General features: G+C 34.9%; 1 protein-coding gene across 10 annotated transcripts in view; it reads left to right on the top strand.

Annotated features, from left to right (window-relative positions):
* RC3H1 (ring finger and CCCH-type domains 1) overlaps positions 1 to 18,407 on the top strand; it is a 71,163-nt gene extending 52,756 nt beyond the window's left edge. For 5 of the 10 annotated variants that reach the window (XM_072733067.1, XM_072733068.1, XM_072733064.1 and 2 more), the window contains exons 10-20: positions 3,971 to 4,252; positions 4,575 to 4,789; positions 6,815 to 7,185; positions 8,409 to 8,576; positions 11,463 to 11,615; positions 12,544 to 12,757; positions 13,331 to 13,421; positions 13,659 to 13,791; positions 15,636 to 15,779; positions 16,711 to 16,826; positions 18,035 to 18,407. In XM_072733067.1, the coding sequence (XP_072589168.1) occupies positions 3,971 to 4,252; positions 4,575 to 4,789; positions 6,815 to 7,185; positions 8,409 to 8,576; positions 11,463 to 11,615; positions 12,544 to 12,757; positions 13,331 to 13,421; positions 13,659 to 13,791; positions 15,636 to 15,779; positions 16,711 to 16,826; positions 18,035 to 18,185 (2,038 nt within the window). In that variant the 3' untranslated portion in view covers positions 18,186 to 18,407. Of the gene's footprint in view, positions 1 to 3,970; positions 4,253 to 4,574; positions 4,790 to 6,814; positions 7,186 to 8,408; positions 8,577 to 11,462; positions 11,616 to 12,543; positions 12,758 to 13,330; positions 13,422 to 13,658; positions 13,792 to 15,608; positions 15,780 to 16,710; positions 16,827 to 18,034 lie in introns of all 10 variants that reach the window. The other 5 variants (XM_072733063.1, XM_072733062.1, XM_072733059.1 and 2 more) reach the window with 1 other exon arrangement.
* Positions 18,408 to 20,577: the final 2,170 nt, after the last annotated feature.

The raw sequence follows: 20,577 nt of genomic DNA, 5'->3' as shown, positions 1-20,577 counted from the left end.
TTTGCACTACCAAAAAAAATTAAAACTAAGAATTTTCATCAATTTTAACTAATTGAATAATGTATTTCTGGTTTAAAAATTGCCCTTTTCTCTATTTGCGAATTTATTTTATTACCAGGTGTAATTTCACAGATTTTTATAAATTTCAAGGATCAGGGATCCCTGGGTGGTGCAGCGGTTTGGCGCCTGCCTTTGGCCCAGGGCGCGATCCTGGAGACCCGGGATCGAATCCCACATCGGGCTCCCGGTGCATGGAGCCTGCTTCTCCCTCTGCCTGTGTCTCTGCCTCTCTCTCTCTCTGTGACTATCATAAATAAATAGAAATTAAAAAAAAAAAAATTTTCAAGGATCAGATAACTCCGATGACGTTAAATTTTCCAACACATACTAGAAAGAAAACCTCTTAATTTTTTTTTATAAAGCCAGTGTAAAAAAAAAAAAAGCCAGTGTAACATTGCCACTAATCTTGATGAAGATAGCACAATTAATGAAAAATACAAATCTATCTCACTTATTAATACTTTAAAAATCCCAAATATTAGAACTCAATAATACATTAAAGTAGGTACCATGAAGTACAAAAGTAATACAATGTAATTAGTATAGGTTAAAGAAGAAATACCATGTGATCATATGCAAAGATGCCAAAAGGCATTTGAATAAAATCAAATGTTCGTTAACAGATGAAAATTCTTTAATAGAAGAAAGCTGTCAAAGACATTTTCTCAACATAATTGTATCTCAAAAGCTAGTATGATTGCGTGATGCTCAATTAGTAAAATATTAGATTCAGTCTCATTGAAGTTGACAGTAAGGCAAAATTTAGTAGTAGTGAGACTATTACTGAACGTTCTGGGAGTGGTAGCCACTATACATAACCAAAAAATTAAATTGCCATAAAATCATTACATGGAAAAACTCAAGAAGTACTTAGAAACAAAAGAAATGAAAATTTTAGCAAAACAAAAAATTACAAAAATGAATTGCTCCTATATACTAAAAAGGGAAACACAACCAGTTAAAAAGTAAAGGAAATTAAAGCTCCCTTTGGCATTACCAACAACAACAAAAAAGATAAATACCTAATAATAAACTAACCAATATTGAGGGCCTAGATGGATTGAATTAGTAAGCTACCTTATACATAAGAGAATTGAATAAATGAAACATACTATGTTCTTGGTTAAGACTTAACCATTCATTATATAGGTTTTATCTTCTCTTACACAATAAATTCAGTGAAATCTCAGAATCTTAACATTATTTTTTTAGGACTTAACAAAATCCTTTGTGAAAAGTAAATTTATACAAATGGTCAGAAAAATTCTGAAAAAATAAGTTTTCAATGGGCTACACTAACAACTATTAAGGTGTATTATGAGCTGAAGTGCATATAAAGACTGTGGTATTGGAGTGCCTGGGTGGCTCAGTCAGTTAAATGTCTGCCTTTGGCTCAGGTCATGATCCCGGGGTCCTGGGATTAAACCCCATGTCAGGCTCTCTGCTCCAGGGGGAGCCTGCTTCTCCCTCTGCCTACGGGTCCCCCTGCGTGTGCTCTGTGTGTGTGTCAAATAAATAAGTAAAATTAATTAAAAAAAAAAAAGACTAGTATTGGCATAGGAATAGATAGATCAGTGAAGTACAATGGAAAATCTGAAAGAATGCAAGATACAGTAGGAACTGAGCATTTGTGCTAAAGGTGGCATTTTGCATCAGTAACAAAGATGACATTGAAACAGCTGCTATCCATTTGAAAAATAATTAGAACTCAATTCTTACCTTAATATTAAAATGAATTAATGTTTTTGTTTTTTAAATATTTTATTTATTCATGAGAAACACACATACACAGAGAGAGGGAGAAGCAGGCTCCATGCAGGAAGCCCAACATGGGACTCGATTCCAGGTCTCCAGAATCATGCCGTGGGCTAAAGGCGGCACTAAACCACTGAGCCACCTGGACTGCCCAATTAAAATGAATTATAAATGTATCAATCTTTAAGAAGGAAACCGTACTTAAGAGATCTTTGCTGTTGTTACTTAACCTTTTAATAGGAAAGAAATTTTGAAAACCCAACATCTATATAAAAGAGAAAACTGATAAATTTGAGTACATAAAAACTATTAAGATGTGGCCCAAACACCACAATTAAAAAAAAAAAGATTGGTAGGAAAGTGACATACAGAGGCCTGACAACTCTAACATAAAATGAGTTACTACAAATCTGTAAGGAGAACCAGTAAATACATGGATCATGAACATACAGGCAGTTCACAGAAGAATAAAAAAAAAAAAAGTGTAAAACTTTGTCAACTTCATTGATTATTAAATACAAATTAAAACAAAATGATATCTTTAGGGGCACCAGGTAGCTCAGTCAATTAAGCATAGGACTCTTGGTGTCCACTCAGGTATGATTTCAGGACCCTGAGATCCACACAGGGGGCCAGGTTGTGCATTGAGTGCAAGTCTGCTTATCCCTCTCCCTCCCGCCACCTATGCATGCATACACATGTATGTGCACTCTCTAAGTAAACTCTTTTAGAAATGATAGTTTGAACTATCGAATTAATAGAGACTGTGATACTACCCACTGTTTGAGATCATGAAGAAGGACATATCTTTTGTTATCAGTCGGAGTTATAATAGTTTTGGAACATTATAACAATTTCTAATGTGCATACATTAGAGTTCTGTTTCTGGTTAGTCACATGAGGATGCAAGGAAATGCATCTGTTACTGCATTGTTTTATTTTTTTTTTTAAGATTTTATTTATTTATTCATTCACGAGAGACACAAAGAGAGAGAGGCAGAGACACAGACAGAGGGAGAAGCAGGCTCCATGCAGGGAGCCCGACGTGGGACTTGATCCTAGGTCACCAGGATCAGGCCCTGGGCTGAAGGCAGTACTAAACCGCTGAGCCACGTGGGCTGCCCTACTGCATTGTTTTAACAGCAAAAAATTAAGAACCTAAAATGTACTGACATAAAGGAATATCCAAGTTATGAAGTAGAAGGAAAATAAACTAAGCAGTTGTATATGACCTTATTTCTGTTAATAAAACTCTTAGTATACATATTAATATTAAGGTACCATATGGAGGGAAAAATCTATATAATTACGTACTAAACTATTAATGGTGGTTACACTTGAAGAATAGTGTCTCCTTTCCACCTCTGAAATTTTCGGATAAGGGAAACATTCAGAAAAATAGCATTATTCTTATGGGGTGTTGTCCTTGAGATTATTTTTTAAAGCTTACTAGCAGATGTGAATATGCTTTTACTGTTGAGGAACAAAGGTACTAGAGTCTGATGGCTTCATATTTTTCCTGTAGTTAGATTTAGAATCTGCTTGTCTTATATACCGCCATGTCTGTTTAAATTTAGGCATTATTTTATTTTGTTTATATTAATCCACTTTTAAAATGATTTCAATTTTGTATAGGCACACAATAGCATCAGCATCTCTGAATCATATCTAATACAAAATACTGTTCTTAATTATTTAAACATTTTAATGGAATAAATGGCAAATTTTTCTGTACACAAGAGCTTTTTGTTTTATTGTTAATTTATAATATAGGCTGACTGTATCCCAAGGCATTTGAGGGAAAGCTAGTCATTTCAGAAACTGCCTTCTAAAGATTTTTCTACCCCTTTCAATACATTTCAGAAATAAAAATTACAATAAAAGTAACTTATAATACAAATATTAATTAGCATAATTTGTAATGTTACAAATACTCATTATAAGGAATTTTATACTTGGTGTTTTGCCTGAAATTCTACAGTGTCTACACAAACAAGTTTTCAAGTTGATAGCTACAACCACTGTTTTAAGAGAATTTCTAGAAAGTAATGTTCTTGGTATCTTTTCCTTTGTATCTGTTTCTCAAATACATTTTAGTTCTTGGTTTTGCTTTTATAATTTTGGGTTTTGGTGTATGCCTTTGCTTTCTATATAGGTTTCGTAAAATGAACAAACGTCTGGTTCCCAGAAGACCCCTGAGTGCCTCTTTGGGTCAGCTTAATGAGGTGGGCCTGCCTTCAGCAGCTGTCCTTCCAGATGAAGGTGCAGTGGATCTGCCTAGCAGAAAAACCCCTGCTCTGCCCAATGGAATTGTATCAGCAGGGACTACAGTAACACAACTGATTCCACGAGGGACAGATCCCACCTATGATTCCAGTCTGAAGCCAGGAAAGATAGATCATCTGAGCAGTAGTGCCCCTGGATCCCCTCCTGACCTGTACGTCATTTCTCCTAAGTTTTATTTAAAGTTTCTTCTTTATAAATAGAGGGAAGAAAGAATAATCGGTGTTTTATTAAAAAAATAATAAAACACTTCATTTTGGGCTTTATTTCCTATGCTAGTGATTTTTAAGAAATGATTAGCATGTGTGAAATAAGATCAAACTTTACAAAATTTGTAGAAGAAATGACTCTTGGAAAAACCAATTTCTCAAGTTAAGGCTTTTTAAAAAAAAAAAAAAACATTTAACAATTTGTGTATATTAGAAGTATTTTTGAAACCTTAAACTTGATTGACTTGTAGAATCTTATTCCTTTAGGTTAGAATCTGTCCCTAAGAGTATTTCTGCCTTACCTGTGAATCCACATCCTGTACCTCCAAGGGGGCCAACAGACCTGCCTCCTATGCCTGTCACCAAACCACTTCAGATGGTACCACGAGGTTCTCAGTTATATCCAGCGCAACAGGCAGATGTTTATTATCAGGATCCTCGAGGAGCTGCTCCACCATTTGAACCAGCACCTTATCAGCAGGGTAATAATCTTTTATTTACATTGCTGTCCTTTCTTAGGAGTTATGAGAACATTTCCAAAAAAGAGTGATCATATTTGCAGCAGCCTCAACATAGATAAATGCATTTATTTAATACTTTGGAAAAAGAGGAGGTTTTGTCATCAACTAAATAGTATAAAATAAATGAATTAGCAGATGTATCTAAAACAAATTGCCCATCAGTGGAAGCTAGTTATATTTAAATATATGCATATATTTATGAAAATAACAAGTCACCCAAGTAGACAGTAAAAATTTGCTTAACTCAGGCAGTATCTATTTCCCTGACTAAAATTTTCTTTGAACATGAAAAAGAATTTAATATTATAGTGGGTATAAATTAAACACACAGTGTGTTTTTCTTGCTTTCAGTTATCACCTAATATTTTTTCTGAGCCCTGTAATATATATAAAAAAATACAGTATACATATTGTAGAGAGTTAATAGTGTAGAGTCAATATTAGTAAAAGAGTATGAGTATACATATGATGTATGTGTGTGTGTGTGTATATATGTGTGTGTGTGTTAAAAATTAAGCATTCACTTGTGGTTATTATTAATGTAGTAGAGATTAACTGTAAGACTCAAGGGAGATCATTGAGAACTTGAGGAATCAAAAAGACTTCATGAAAGAATGCCCTAAATAGAAGTATGGGAATAAAAAGATAAATTAACAAATGGATTGCAAAGACAACAGTTTAGAGTTGAGGGTGGAGTAAGGGGACTGTTAAACCAGGTTTGAGTATTAAGTCCTGTATTAGTGTGGTGAGAAAAAAGGGATTTCATAAAGTAGTCAAATTTGAAAAGCCGGCTTTAGTGACAGTACTAGATATGGATAAGTGATGGAGTGGAGATGACTGAGGCTTCACATGTACAATTCCTGTGAAAAATAGGAACACTAATTTTTAAAGTAAAATGTTGGATCTCTGTCAGATACCATGTGGTGCTATTACTTTTTTTTTTTTTTTTTTGCTATTACTTTTTAAACTGAAGTATTTAGCTTCCCAGCCAGGGAACCAAAAAAAAAAAAAAAAAAAAAAAAAAAAACCAAAACAAAACCCTGAAGTAGATTAAATATATTCTCCATTTCCTTTTCCCAAGGCTATCTTAATTTTGAATCAGAAATGTCTTCTTTATTCTCAAAAGAATAGCTTTAAATTGGTATGGCACTATTAATACATGTAAAAATAAGATGAAAGTTTTTTGTATCTTCCTTTGGGCCGTCCATCACAGGAAAGACTCAACTACTTTTGTTAAGGTGACCTTAAATACACTGTATCAGTCAGGGTCCAGTGGCAGATAACAGAAATTATGCTTGCTGTATTAAGCAGAAAGAGGTTTAAAAGCAGGGAGTTTAGGTGCCTACAGAATCAGTGGAAGTACTGGAAAGGGCGGCTTAAGCTAGGCTTCCAGGAATGAATCCCAGAAGTAGCTACTGAAAAAGTCTGTTAATAGGGAGAAAGCAGTAGAAATAGGAAGTGTGGGTTATATCTGTACACCAGAATCATATCAGTGGAGGCCAAAGTCTGAAAATTGGGAAGCTACTATCATAGCTGTTGTCTCTAGAACTCCAGAGCTATGTAGCAGCTACTAGATCTGCACCAGCAGAATGGATCTGTTGTATGCCACACTACTATCCAATTAACTCACTTTCACATTCAGAATTCATGCGAGTGATTTGTGGAACCTGAGTTTCAGGGAAATGTGGTCTTTTGCTTTCCAGTATTTGCATTGCAGTAAGGTACAGCAGAAAAATAGTCAAATTGAGAGCCAATCTACTATTGTAGATTACATATAGGTTAGTTTTTTCAATGACTTTTAAGGGTTAAGGTTAGTTTTTGCTTATTTTTCATAAAGCCAACCTGACTACATAAGCAGAGGGGAAAAATGTAAAGAAATGAGTGGATTACTCTTTACTGTTGAAGTATTTTAAAAGGAAAAATTTTAAATAGATGGCTTATTGTTGCTTTGGGTTCCTTTTTTTTTTTTTTTTTTTTATTGTGCAGGTATGTACTATACTACACCACCACAGTGTGTATCTCGCTTTGTCAGACCTCCACCATCTGCTCCTGAACCTGGTCCTCCCTACTTGGATCATTATCCACCCTATCTCCAAGATCGTGTAGTAAACTCTCAGTATGGCACACAGCCACAACAATACCCACCTATGTACCCACCACACTATGATGGCCGCCGAGTATACCCTGCTCAGTCTTATACAAGAGAGGAGATTTTCCGAGAAAGTCCTATACCCATTGAGATTCCACCTGCAGCAGTGCCATCCTATGTACCAGAATCCAGAGAAAGATACCAACAGATGGAGGGTTACTATCCAGTGGCTCCTCATCCAACTCAGATCAGACCTTCGTACATGAGAGTATGCTGGTTTTCTTTTCATTATTATATAGATTTAATTTGGTTATTGGTTGCAGTGATTTACCTTTTCGCCATGGTAGTAACCCTTTGATCAATTACCTTTAATAAGAAAGCTTCCTCCTTCCCTTTTTTTTTTTTTTTTTTCCCATCTTTTCACAATTTGGGTAGGGTTGTTTTTTGGTTTGTTTAACTATTAAAGGAGGGGAAAGAAATTCCACCGCACTCCCACTAATCCTTCTTACTTAGTTTCTGAACCTTAGATTGTTTTATTTTTTTATTATTATTTTTTTTATTTTTATTTATGATAGTCACAGAGAGAGAGAGAGAGAGAGAGAGGCAGAGACACAGGCAGAGGGAGAAACAGGCTCCATGCACCGGGAGCCCGATGTGGGATTCGATCCCAGGTCTCCAGGATCGCGCCCTGGGCCAAAGGCAGGCGCCAAACCGCTGCGCCACCCAGGGATCCCTCTTAGATTGTTTTATTAACATTTCGAGATCTGGGGTGCCTGGGTGGCTCAGTAGGTTGTTTCTGCCTTTGGCTCAGGTCATGATCCTAGAGTCCTGGGATCGAGCCCTATATCAGGCTCCCTGCTCAGTGGGGCATCTGCTTCTTCGCTCCTCCCCTGGCTCATGTGCGCACGCTCTCTCTCCTCTCTCTCATTCTGTCTCTCAAATAAATAAAATCTTCAAAAAAAAAATCTCTAGATCCACATTTGACTCTTGAGCAACATGGGCATTAAGGGGCACAGTGCCCCCATGCAATAGAAAACCCATGTATAACTTTTGGCTCCCCAGAAACTTAACAGAAGCCTAACATCAACAGCCAGTTAGCACATATTTTGTATATGTGTTATATAATGTAATCTAACAATAAGGTAAGCTAGAAAAAAAATGTTATTAAAATTGTTTAAGAAAGTATATTTACAGAACTATTTTTATCGAAATAAATCTGTGTGTAAGTGGACCTGTATAGTTCAAGCTTGTATTGTTCAGGGGTCAACTGTATTTGGAAATTATGGCCAAGGAAAAAAAATTTTAATTTGCTCTTTGGGAAAACCTCAGAGTTTTGGGGGTCTTTATTTTGTTTTACTTTGTTTTATTAAGTCTTAGTATGTTCAAATATTGAGATTAATATGCAAGCTGCTACCTATTTAAAATATGTGCTAAATGAATTAATGTGTTCTGAAATTATTTTTCAGTTTTTACTAATCTTTGCATTTCCAGGACCCTCCTTATAGCCGGCTTCCTCCTCCTCCTCAGCCCCATCCTAGCCTAGATGAGCTACATCGCAGACGAAAGGAAATAATGGCCCAGCTAGAGGAAAGGAAGGTTATCTCTCCACCTCCTTTTGCACCTTCACCAACATTGCCTCCTACCTTTCATCAAGAGGAAGTAAGCACATCATTTTTAGTCTCATTTATCAATTTTTCCTTCATCAGTTGTTTGTTGAATGTCTTGTTTAAATATTAAGTAATCTTGGCTGTTTCTAAGATTATGAGGATATTTTCCTATGTTTTCTTCTAAAAGGTTATTTTATTTTACGTTTAAATCTACATTTCATCTAGAACGGATTCTTGTTACTGTTAGGAGTAAAGGTCCATTTTTTCCCCCTAAGGGTATCTCATTGGCCTACCACCATTTAATGAAAAGAACATCTTTTCCCTAGTGCCCTGAAGTCACCATTATCATAATCAGGTCACCTTTATCATAGTCGGGTGATTATACATGTTTCTGGACTCTATTCTGTTTCATTGGTCTATTTCTTTGTCTTTGAACTAACACCACCTGTTTTAGTGTAGTTTTATAGTATGTCTTAGTATGTGGTGATGTATGTTTTCTAGTTTTGTCTTTCAATATTACTTTTGCAATTTCCAAATATTTAAAAATTCTCTTGTTGATGTTCACCAAAATATATGCTGCAATCTTTTTTAGGATTACATTGAATCTTTGGATCTGTGCTGTCCAATATAGTAAACACTAGCCACATTCTGCTAAGGAGTACTTAGTGTGGCTAGTCCAAATTCATTTGTACTGTAAGCATAATCTTGGGGATTATCTTAGTGTTTCAACTGGACGGTGCTGATTGTTACCATGAATGAATGTTGTCTTATCTTTTTAATATCTACATGGTCTATAGTGGTGTTCACTTTTCCACTTATAATATTGGTAATAAATTTTTTCCTGACTTTTCTGTCTAAACACTTTACATGAATTTTCCACAATAATGTAGGTTAATTAATAAGGTCATAACATCTTCTATTAATGTAATTTTACTTACTTTATTTAAGTATAAACATTACAGTTTTTCAAACATTATATATTAGAGTTCTCCTAGAACCTTGTTACACTATACTATTTTTTTTTAGCAATATGACACTGCAAAAAGTAAGCTAATTTTGGAATCAAACATAATTACTTTTGAAGTTCAGCTGTGTCACTCTGTGTGCTCCCTTGTAAGTTACTTAGCCTTCCCTAAACTCTAAAGCTCAAGTTTTTCCATTTGTAAATCCAGCATAATAAAGCCTACTTCATAGTGGTGTGGTAAAAATTTAATGAGACACAAGGCATCTGGCATGTGTAACACATTCAGTAAATAATAGCTATTTGTATTTGCTATTTTTTTATTTCTAATAAATATAATAATGCCTTGCTATTAAGGAACTTTATCTAGAATTATTTTAGTTATTGACATACAAAGCTATATTTAAAGTTCAGTTCTAAACAATCTACATATAAGTTGTATTAAATTCATACATTATGGGACACCTAGATGGCTCAGTTGGTTAGGCATCTGCCTTTGGCTCAGGTCATAATCCTGGGGTCCTGGGATTAAGCCCTGCATCAAGCTCCCTGCTCAGCAGGGAGCCTGCCTCTTCACCCTGCTCCTCTCCACCCATCTTGTAATCTCCACCTCCCCCACCTAAATAAGAATAAATAATAAATAATATACACACATATACCATAGAGAAATTTCACCAAAATCCCATTTTGTGTGCACGAACTAACCTATTACTTTTTGATAGGATCATTTAGTAATATATCCTGAGGTTTTTATATTTACATTTTTTTTGTTCATTGTTTTTACTTACCCAATTATCCCAGATGTCTTTCTTTGTTAGTGTATAAGTTTATATCATACTTTTTAACAATCACATAATATATCAGGATGGGGCGGGGATAAGCACTGTTGTTAGTAGGTTCATTTCTTTAAAAAACTGGCTTTTCTATGTGAAGTTTACATGTGGAAGCAAAATAAAGGAGATAAAATTTTTAAATTGAGTTAGGACAAAAAAGAGTTTATAAACAATAGAAACGGGAGTTATGGTTGAAAATGAGTGATATTTATGAACAGCAAGACCCTTTGTCAGTATAGAAAACCAGTAATGACTCAGAAAAGAGGTGTTTTGGTTTTTTTTTTTTTTTTTAGTTTTTAGATAGGGGGAAGCATAGAGCCATTTAGATATACCAGTAGATCCTACATTATCAGTATATCAGTGTATATATATTTTTTATAAAGTGAAAGCAGTATTAAAGTTTTACTTCTAGTACCGCCCTATAATAGTATAGCCTTAGATCAACTGTGTTCTCCCATGGACCTGAGGAACATATGAGTTAGTTTACATAAAAGCACTTTCAAAACTGTAAAACCGTACACAAACGTGAATATTGTGATTTTAATAACAATACATTAGACCTAGAATAGCTATTCTCATAATTTCAGAACTCATCTTGAGAAAATTGGGTATCTTACCCTTTTCACTTCACAGAATCAACCTAAGGACCAGAATTTATTTAAAACATGAATTAATACTATTAAAGAGATTTCAGTAAAAAAGTTACTGCATCATGATGTACTACATAGAATGTTCTAAGTTACATTTTAGATAGTTTTAATTTTCTTGTTTACCTGGAATGTTATTAAAAGAAAGAATGAGAAGTGTCCAGAAAAACTAGGGCCTGGTCCATATTAGCTTAAGTGTTGACTTCCATCCAATTAAGAAGAGGATTATCAAACCTCAAAAATCCTGTCTTGATTCATTGAGATACTTGTTTTTGACCCTCCGCTAACAACGGGTAAAAGTTAAACATCTCTCTTCACTTGTTTTATATTTTTCACAGTCTACAAAAGTCTTCTGTTGTAGCATAAATCAAATAACTATCATTATGTTGCTTTAGGATGGTGTTCTAAGAAATTCCTGCTTTATCGCATTGTTACTTAGAAGACCCATTTCCTATATGTATATATATACATACTCACATTTTTTTCCCCATCTGTAGTTTATGGATGAAGACCTGAAGGTAGCTGGGAAATACAAAGGAAATGACTACAGCCAGTATTCTCCCTGGTCATGTGACACCATCGGCTCCTACATTGGAACCAAAGATGCCAAACCCAAAGATGTGGTGGCAGTGGGGAGTGTGGAAATGATGGTATGTGTAATAACTAAGCCATAATTAATGCAAATCAAGATAAACCAAACAAGTCAGACCCCATTAATAGTGTAGACACAAATAATTGAGCTTTCCTTAAGAATTTCAGGCCCCCTTCCCTGCATGCTCTCCCTGTCTCTCTCAAATAAATAAATAAAACCTTTTTTTAAAGGAGGGTTTATTATATTAAAGTAACAAAAATTAGTAAAAATAAAACTCATTTCCTTAAATCACTAAAGAATAAAAATATTTGTCAACCTAACCTAGAGGTAATTGAAAATTTCCCAAATGAGTGAAAGACTATCAGTGTTTTACAGACATTAGTGTGCATATAAATTCTGTTGGAGTCTAATTAGAACATGTTAAAGTGCAGGTCCTAATTCAGTAAGAGTGGGGTGAGACCTGAGATTCTACATTTCTAATGAGTTCCCACAATGCTACTGCTGATGTTATTGGTCCCCAAACTATGAGTAGCAAGGATCTACCAATTAGATTTCTGTTTCCATTCATGGTGGTGCTTATTTCTTTCTGACTGGAATCCCTTTGAAACATCTGTGTTGGCAGTTAATATTTTTAGGCAGTGGTCTTCTAACTATTGAGTTTTGAAATAGAGTGGGTTGTGATGAGTTTTTTTTTTTTTAAATAACTAAAAATACAAGAGCACATACAGTAAGAAGTAACTATTTGTCATGAGATTATATCTGTATATTGAATGTGTATATATGTACTGAGTCATGATGTAAAATAACATTTCTAATTGGGAGTGATCAGAGGTTTAAAAAACAATGTTTACGATGACAAGCAAGTTATTTTAGTCATACCAATAAGAACATTATACTCTTTTTTTTTTTAACCTTATCACAGACCTGAAGGAAATAATGTTAGAGATCTAAGTCTAGGGTGGATTTCTCATTTTACTTTTTATCAGAATGTGGAGAGTAAAGGAATGAGAGACCAGAGACTGGATCTTCAGAGAAGAGCAGCAGAAACCAGTGATGATGACCTTATCCCATTTGGAGACCGACCAACCGTATCTCGGTTTGGTGCCATCTCTCGAACTTCTAAAACAATATATCAGGGTGCTGGTCCAATGCAGGCTATGGCACCTCAGGGAGCTCCCACAAAACCTATTAATATTTCAGGTAAGAATTGAAGGTAAGCTGATCTAGTGGGTTCCTATTCATGATTTTCAGCCCCCATCCCTACTCCCCATTTACTACCAGTGCTTTCCATAATCTCCCAAAACAGTAATCTTCTAAACTCTTCCGTGGAATTATCCATGTAGAAAGCTAATTATAACCCAGGGAATTCTAAGGATACAAACTAAAATTTCTCTATGTGAAGATCATCTGTGTTGGTTTTTGTTTTAATAGCTTTGTTGCTTTTATTAAAAAAAGCATTCTCATTTTTAAAATTTTAAATGGGTGCCTGGGTGGCTTAATCAGTTAAGCATTCAACTCTTGATCTCAGTTCAGGTTTGATCTCAAGGTTGTGAGTTCAAGCCCCACAAGAAAGAAACATTTACAAAGACATTTACATTTTCCTTTCGGTGAGGAAAAAAAAAAAAAAACATTAGTACCCTTGTATCATATTGATAGACATTTTTCCAGATAGCTCTGTATACAATATGTTTGTGCCTTTTAGATTATGTCCACCTTAAGAGAAGAATGAAATCTCTGAATTGCATCATTGAACAGTAAATTATTCTCTTATAGACTATACTCCATATGGAACCCATGGCGGCTGGGGAGGTTCTCCATATTCACCTCATCAGAACATACCTTCTCAGGGACACTTCAGTGAGAGGTATGTGTCATTCTTTTTATTTTTATAAACCTTTAAAATTAATTTAGCTTTTCTTATCAATAATCTCTTTTTTTCATAGTGAAATAACAGATTTTTATGTCAGAAAAGATCAAACCTAAGGGTTTTTTTTTCTTTTTTTCAGTTGAAGTATAGTTGACACAATATGTTATATTAGGTCAATACTATTTTTAAAAAATAAAACTTAAAATTTATTCCATCCTTTCTTTCCCACCAAAGGGAGAGAATATCCATGTCAGAAGTGGCCAGTCATGGAAAGCCCCTTCCATCTGCTGAGAGGGAACAGCTACGACTAGAATTACAACAGCTAAACCACCAAATTAGCCAACAGACTCAGCTACGTGGACTAGAGGTACCAACTTACAGATATTTTTTCATTCCAATTTTTGAAGAGTTCTCAAAGGGGTTTTAAAAGGAAGAATTTGGGATCCCTGGGTGGCGCAGTGGTTTGGCGCTTGCCTTTGGCCCAGGGCGCGATCCTGGAGACCCGGGATCGAATCCCACATCGGGCTCCCGGTGCATGGAGCCTGCTTCTCCCTCTGCCTGTGTCTCTGCCTCTCTCTCTCTCTCTCTCTGTGACTATCATAAATAAATAAAAATTAAAAAAAAATAAAATAAAATAAAAGGAAGAATTTTTGAGGTAGGATGAGCATAAAAACTTAACGTCTGTTTTTTAAAGAGTTAGTATAGGTGTCCAGTTTTCAAAGAGTTTAAGTACTTAACAGTCCAGTGTGGGACAATAGGAAATTTAGAACTTTCTATTCCATGAGAAGAGAAAACAGACTATCTAAAATATGCCAGCAGGAATTTATATTCCCTGATGGCACATTTAAGGTATACAGTTTTTATAAACAAATGCTTTTAGCTTAACATTTTTTCATTTTTCATACTGCCTTTCTTAATCTAAAAAAAATTCTCATTTCTTTTAGTCTTCAGGATATATTTTTAAATCTTTAAAAGATAGAAGCTTAGAACTTAACTTAGACTTTAAAAAGACTGGCCTCTGTATAGTGATTATGCCTTTCATTAATATAGTTCTTTCAGTTGATGAGATACCATCACAGGTCCTATTTGACCCTTACAGTGACCTTGACTGGTGGTAGGTCAAGCAAGTGGTATAGTCCTCCTCTTCCAGTTGAAAGATAGTAGTTTCACAGAGGTTGAAATGTGAGCACAAGTCTTCCTGCTCCACGTTCAATGTTCTTTCCACCATGCTGCCTGACACTTAAAGAGAAAAAAATATCTGAAAACAAAGAATTTTTTAAATCTTTTAAAGTGCCACTTAAGACTAGGTTTTGTTTACATTACATTCTTTCAATTTAGAAAACTGAAGACATTCTGCTGATAAATACTTTACTGCCTCCTGGAGAAAATGAAAACTATTAGAACATTAGTCATTATCTTTCTACCAAGATCTTTAATAAGGAAGACATCCCTTTGGAAATAAATTTTATTTATTCTTAGATTCCCTTATTACAAAGACCAACAGGAGATTGCTTTTTTGGGAATACATGTCTGACTTGTGTTCTTTATGTAAGCAGTAAGGCTTAGAATTTTTTTTTACTATATAACATTCATATTTTATCTTGTGCCATTTCATTTACATTGGTCTAGAACTTCTTGCTGATTCCTATTGTAAAAAAAAAAAAAATGCTGTGTTTGACTATGTCCTTTGGTTGACTTTTTCCATCAACTCTTATTCCTTATCATACTAATTCATGGTTTTTTGTCTAAGTTGAAATTTGTAGACCCATTTTCTGTTCCAAAAGGATAATCAGCATCAGTTGGAAGTTTGCCACATATTTAACTCAGTATGGTTAAAAGTCCTTGCCATTACTGAGGTTTCATTGAAATAAACCACAGGATTTACTTCAGAAAATTGAATTTAAGAAAGATGGGGAAAGATGTACATTTATACTTCTCTTTCAAATAAAGTAAGAGCAACTTCTACCTAATGTTAAATTACTGTTTACTAAGTTTAAATCACCTAGTTTTTCTTTTTTAATTCAGATGGCACTCAAAAGAGACAATGCCTCATAGTTGCATCATTTCTATTGCACATATCTTCCTGATAAGCTACTTTAGGCAGTGGTCTGAGAATGGGCCTGGTCATCCCGTGCATGGTGTGAAATGTGTTGAGTTGTGTATGTGCTTGGCTTTATGCACTAGGCTGTTAGTAACAGGCTGCTGTTGCAGAGGGAGGTCAACACCCTGGCAGGCCAGTCACAGCCCCCACCACCACCTCCAAAATGGCCTGGGATGATTTCAAGTGAGCAATTGAGTTTGGAACTGCACCAGGTGGAAAGGGAAATCGGGAAGAGAACCCGGGAACTGAGTCTGGTGAGTGTTCTGGTGGGAAAGGGGTGGGAACTGGAAGAGGTGAAAGGAAAGCTTTTGTGTAGTGATGTCTTAGAACTTGCAGCTCTAGAGCTCTAGAATCATCACCCCTAAGGCACTCTAGTGAGTGGTTAATATCTAGAATAATCATGAAGATGGGCTGCATTCATTCCTCCTTTTTTATTCATTCCTCTTTTTTATTCATTCCTCCTCTCATTCCCTTTTGATGTGAGTGTTCTTTGTCTTAGGATTCTGCATTATGAAAAACTTGCAGGGAAAACAGGGCAGTTAATTAGGTATTATTAAATTATTGTTAAACATACTGATTAGGGAAGCTGAGAGGGGATGATGTTATGATTTTGCAATACCATGATCTTAAAAAACTGTGTGTTCACAAATAGCAGCCCTTTAGTTATTGAAGACCTGTTTTTTTATTATGAGGGAAATGCAATCTACACATTCCTTCCTGAGGAATTGTATCCGTGGATATGCCTCCTAATGCACAAATACTGGTTTTGGGAAATTTTGGGGGGAGTGAACCATTCCCCTAGGTTGCATGGTAATTGACTCTTTTGTTAAATGGTTATAAGTTCTTTCCAAGCAAATAAATGAGGTATTTCATTTTTTTGCTTTCAATAAGTATGTTATAGGTAGTGATTATATTTTTGCTTACCTTTTCTAAGTCATCAGTTTTTCTAACTTGGGGTATTCTCTCCCTTGTTTTCTAGCTTGGATAGTGAGCAGATGTACTCTCTTATTATCATGTATGTCTCCCTTTTAGGCTGCCCATTTCTTTGGTCACTTTATAAAAATGATTTATAAATATCATATAAAATATGATTTTGGATTATCAATTTGTATTATCTATATTTGGTCTATTTCATTAGCACTGTTAAATAGAAGATAATTGAATTTACTTCCTTCTCTTCCAAAGGAGAACCAGTGTACTCTGGACATGAAAAGCAAATTGAATACAAGTAAACAAGCAGAAAATGGACAACCAGAACCACAAAATAAGGTTTCAGCTGAGGACCTTACATTGACATTCAGGTAAAGAAAGGGACATTTCATAGTCTTATATTATCCAATCCTGACAGAAGTTCCCTCATAAATATGATTTGTTTTAAAAAAAAAAATACCATTATTCAGGTGTACCTGGGTGGCTCAGTCAGTTAAGTGTTTGCCTTCAGCTCATGTCATGATCCTGGGGTCCTGGGATCAAGCCCTGCATTGGACTCCCTGCTCAGCTGAGAGTCTGCTTCTCCCTCCCTCTCTCTCTGCCTCTACATTCTGCTTGTGCCCTCTCTTCTCTCTCTCAAATAAATAAAATCTCTTTTTTAAAAAATCATTCTGTATACATTGAGAAAAGAATATTTTCACATAAATTTAGTTCTAAAACTTGTTTTTTTGAGTCATGAAACTTATTTACAGATCCAAGATTGGATTGTTAATATATAACAAATGAGTTTTTCTGGTTCCATTTCTTCATTCTCCTATTTTTTAATTTATTTAAAACCAATTCAGCATTTTGGTGTAGACCTTTCCAGTCCTTTTAAAGTGTGTGGATATGTAGCCTCTTTCAAATCCACCTTCCACCCTATCCCCCTAGTTTTTAATTTCGCCTATCCCACATCATCTAGAGGTGTGGAAGGATATATGTCAGCTATGATTAAACAACCCCGCAATAAACCGTATCACAGTCTATTCTTTGTTTGCATAGCTTTAATTATTTCCCTAGGTTATTGTGAAGTCATTTACTACAGAGTCTTGAGTTACCTTCCTGATGATTGTACAACAATAATTTCTAATGCTCTGTTGGTTTCAGGCTTAAGTTTTAGCTGTTTAAATCCATGCATTTGTCCTAAGTTCAGAATAATTTCTCATACGGGTAAGCCTGCTAAAGCTTAAAGGGGTCAGAACTTTTTCTTATTAAAGTCCTGATAGTAAGTATTTAAAACTATGGGTCTTACAGTCTCTGGAAATGCTCAATTCTGCCATTGTAGTGTGAAAGCAGTCATAGACAATACATAAACAAATGGGCAGGCTGTGTTTCAGTAAAACTGTACTTAGAAAAATAGGCACTGATTAGCCTTCATTTGCCCACTTCTATAATAAAGCATGGGTATAGAACTGTAAACTAATATTTAAAAGCTACTTGTGTATTTTTCCATACTCCTAAAAGAAAGGCCCTATTGATTTTATTCTACTAATCATTTTTATCTCTCCTTATTTAATATTGTTGTTTTTTTAATTAATAGTGATGTACCAAATGGCTCAGCTTTGACACAAGAGAATATCAGCCTCCTGTCAAACAAGACCAGCTCTCTGAACCTGTCAGAGGATCCCGAGGGAGGAGGTGACAACAATGACTCCCAGAGAGCTGGAGTCACATCCACTTCTGCTCCCTAAATTATGAAGAGTTCGACTTTTATCTTTTGCTCCTGATCAATTTGTGGGGCATAGGGGTAGGAGAACAGATAACTTCTAAACTTTTTCTCTGAGAGTGGTCAGAGAAATCCAAGAAAAGTACCGGAGGCAATGTGCACAAATACCACTACTAAAAACAAACCCTGCACATAGTTCACATTAATGCATTTTTTAATTTAAAAAAAAAGAAAAAGAAAAAGAAAATTAGCAGTATCTGCAAGCAATTCAGATTAAATTTGTTTTTGTTCTGTGAATGAACTTTATTTTAATAACTTTGGACGCCTTGGATCCAGGGCTTTAAAAAAAAAGAAGATATTATATATACACTCTGTTTGATTAATTGTATGATCTTAATGAAGTAGGTTTTTCTTGTATTTTGGTATTATTACATACCCAGTGTATAATTCCTTATCCCCGATCCTTCCCAACTTTCACAACCCCATAAGTTAAAACAGACAGAAAGCACCGGACTGTCTGAGAATTCTGTGGTGCTTGAGAAACAAAGAGACAGTACTAGACTAGTTATTAGAAAATGTGCAGCAAACCAACTTTTCCAAGAGCTATTATTTGAAAGTCATAATTTTCTTTCCCTTTCTGGTTTCTGGCTTCATGTAAGTGTTTTTCATATGGCACTAAAACTTTTTGTTGTTCAGGTGGGTTTTGTTTCTTGTTTTTGTTTTTACTTCCACTTTTTCAGAGAGATAATTCCTAATTAATTTTTTGAAGTCCTCATTTCCATATTATGGATCCATTTCATTCTCTTGATGTAATCAGAAAGCCAGGCCAATATTGTAGGCTGTTCGATTAGATTTAAATGGAGATTATTTTAAGAATGAACTGTAATTTATTAGTACTGAAAAATACATGGTTGGTATATTACCTGTACTGAGCTGATCGTTGGTATTTTGGAGTTGTGCTTTTCAAATTAAACTTTTGTTAAAATCATAAAATGTTTTTTAAAAACCCAAAAAACAAAAACCACTGGGAAAATCAACCATGTTTTAAAACTGCAACACTTGAACTGAAAATGAACAGTCACATTATTTCTGTTGATGTTTTTGTTCTGTTTTACTGTCAGAACCCAAAAGTATAAAATAAAATAAAAGCCCCTGGTTTTCAAATAGATGAGTCAAATACAAACTGCCCAGTTCTTAAGGATAGTTTATAAATTAACAGTTGTTGTTCAGAATCATTGGCGCCAGTAGGCAGTTAAGTACCTAAAAGTTAGTTTTCATAGTGAAGAGATTCTTGATGAAAATGTTGAAAAGAATAAGAAGAAATTTTAAAGTTTAGTTCTGCTGCACATATTCTGATGCCATGTGTCTATACTGAGCTAAGACCCTATAAAACATGTTTAGGGGGGATTATTTGATATAGTCACCCTCCTCATTCCTATGTTTGCCTGATTTTTAAAAAATTTCCCTTTCTGGATTATACTACTACAACAGAAAGCACTGGTTATGTAATAAGTTACTGCATTGCTTTGGTTGGGTAAAAGCAAGAGTTTGTATTTTTCTTGTTTCTTATTTTCTTAACCCTTAACTCCTGCTGAGGTCATAACAACCTCAGTGTAAGCTCTATATCCATCATACTGTTAACTGAAACAAATGGGGGGAGGGGGGAGGGAAATACAGTCCTGCCATTGCCTACCAGTAGGAGAGTCCAAACAGAACACTCTTTTGAGTAGCGATTATTTAATTTGCCCAGTCAAGGCACCGTGTTTATATACTATTTCACATTGAATTTGATTATGCCCTACAGACCTGGCTGGTCAAGGATTTGATATACACATATTGGCTTGGGATTCGAGCTTTCTTTTTTATTTAAATAAAAATTTATATATATTATATATATATACATATATACATAGCTATATCTGTATATATATTGGGTATGTTTTAAGGATTTTTTCGCATGAGCGCAGCTGTTGCGATAAAATGACTGATTGGGAGGTAGAAGCACTGAATGAAGATGAGGCATTTTTTTCAGTTGATATCCATATTTTCTTTTTTAAAAATACACACTTGCTTTTTTTGCTTTTTGTTTGTTTTCTTTTTTGCTTAAAACCCTATTATATGTAAGTGCTTATTGTTTTTTGGGAGAAGGAAAGAAACTGTGTGTGTCTGACAGAGTCCCAAGATTTTTCATTTCTTTGTGTAACTATAAAAGGCAACATTCTTGGCCTCCAACATTCTGTAGGCAGATTTGGGCAGTCTTATTTCTCCTTTGGACATGTTAGATAATTCATAAATTTTAGAAGCAGTTGGTTCAGCTTGGAACTCAGAATGATTCTGATATTGGAAAGGAATTTATGAGTATTGATTTTGTTGACATTCAGAATAAAATTAAAATTCTATTTTGGAATTCCATTGAG

Source organism: Vulpes vulpes, chromosome 13 (assembly GCF_048418805.1).
Source record: "Vulpes vulpes isolate BD-2025 chromosome 13, VulVul3, whole genome shotgun sequence".
NCBI classification, from domain to species: Eukaryota; Metazoa; Chordata; class Mammalia; order Carnivora; family Canidae; genus Vulpes; species Vulpes vulpes.
This window is presented reverse-complemented; position numbering and strand designations above follow the sequence as displayed.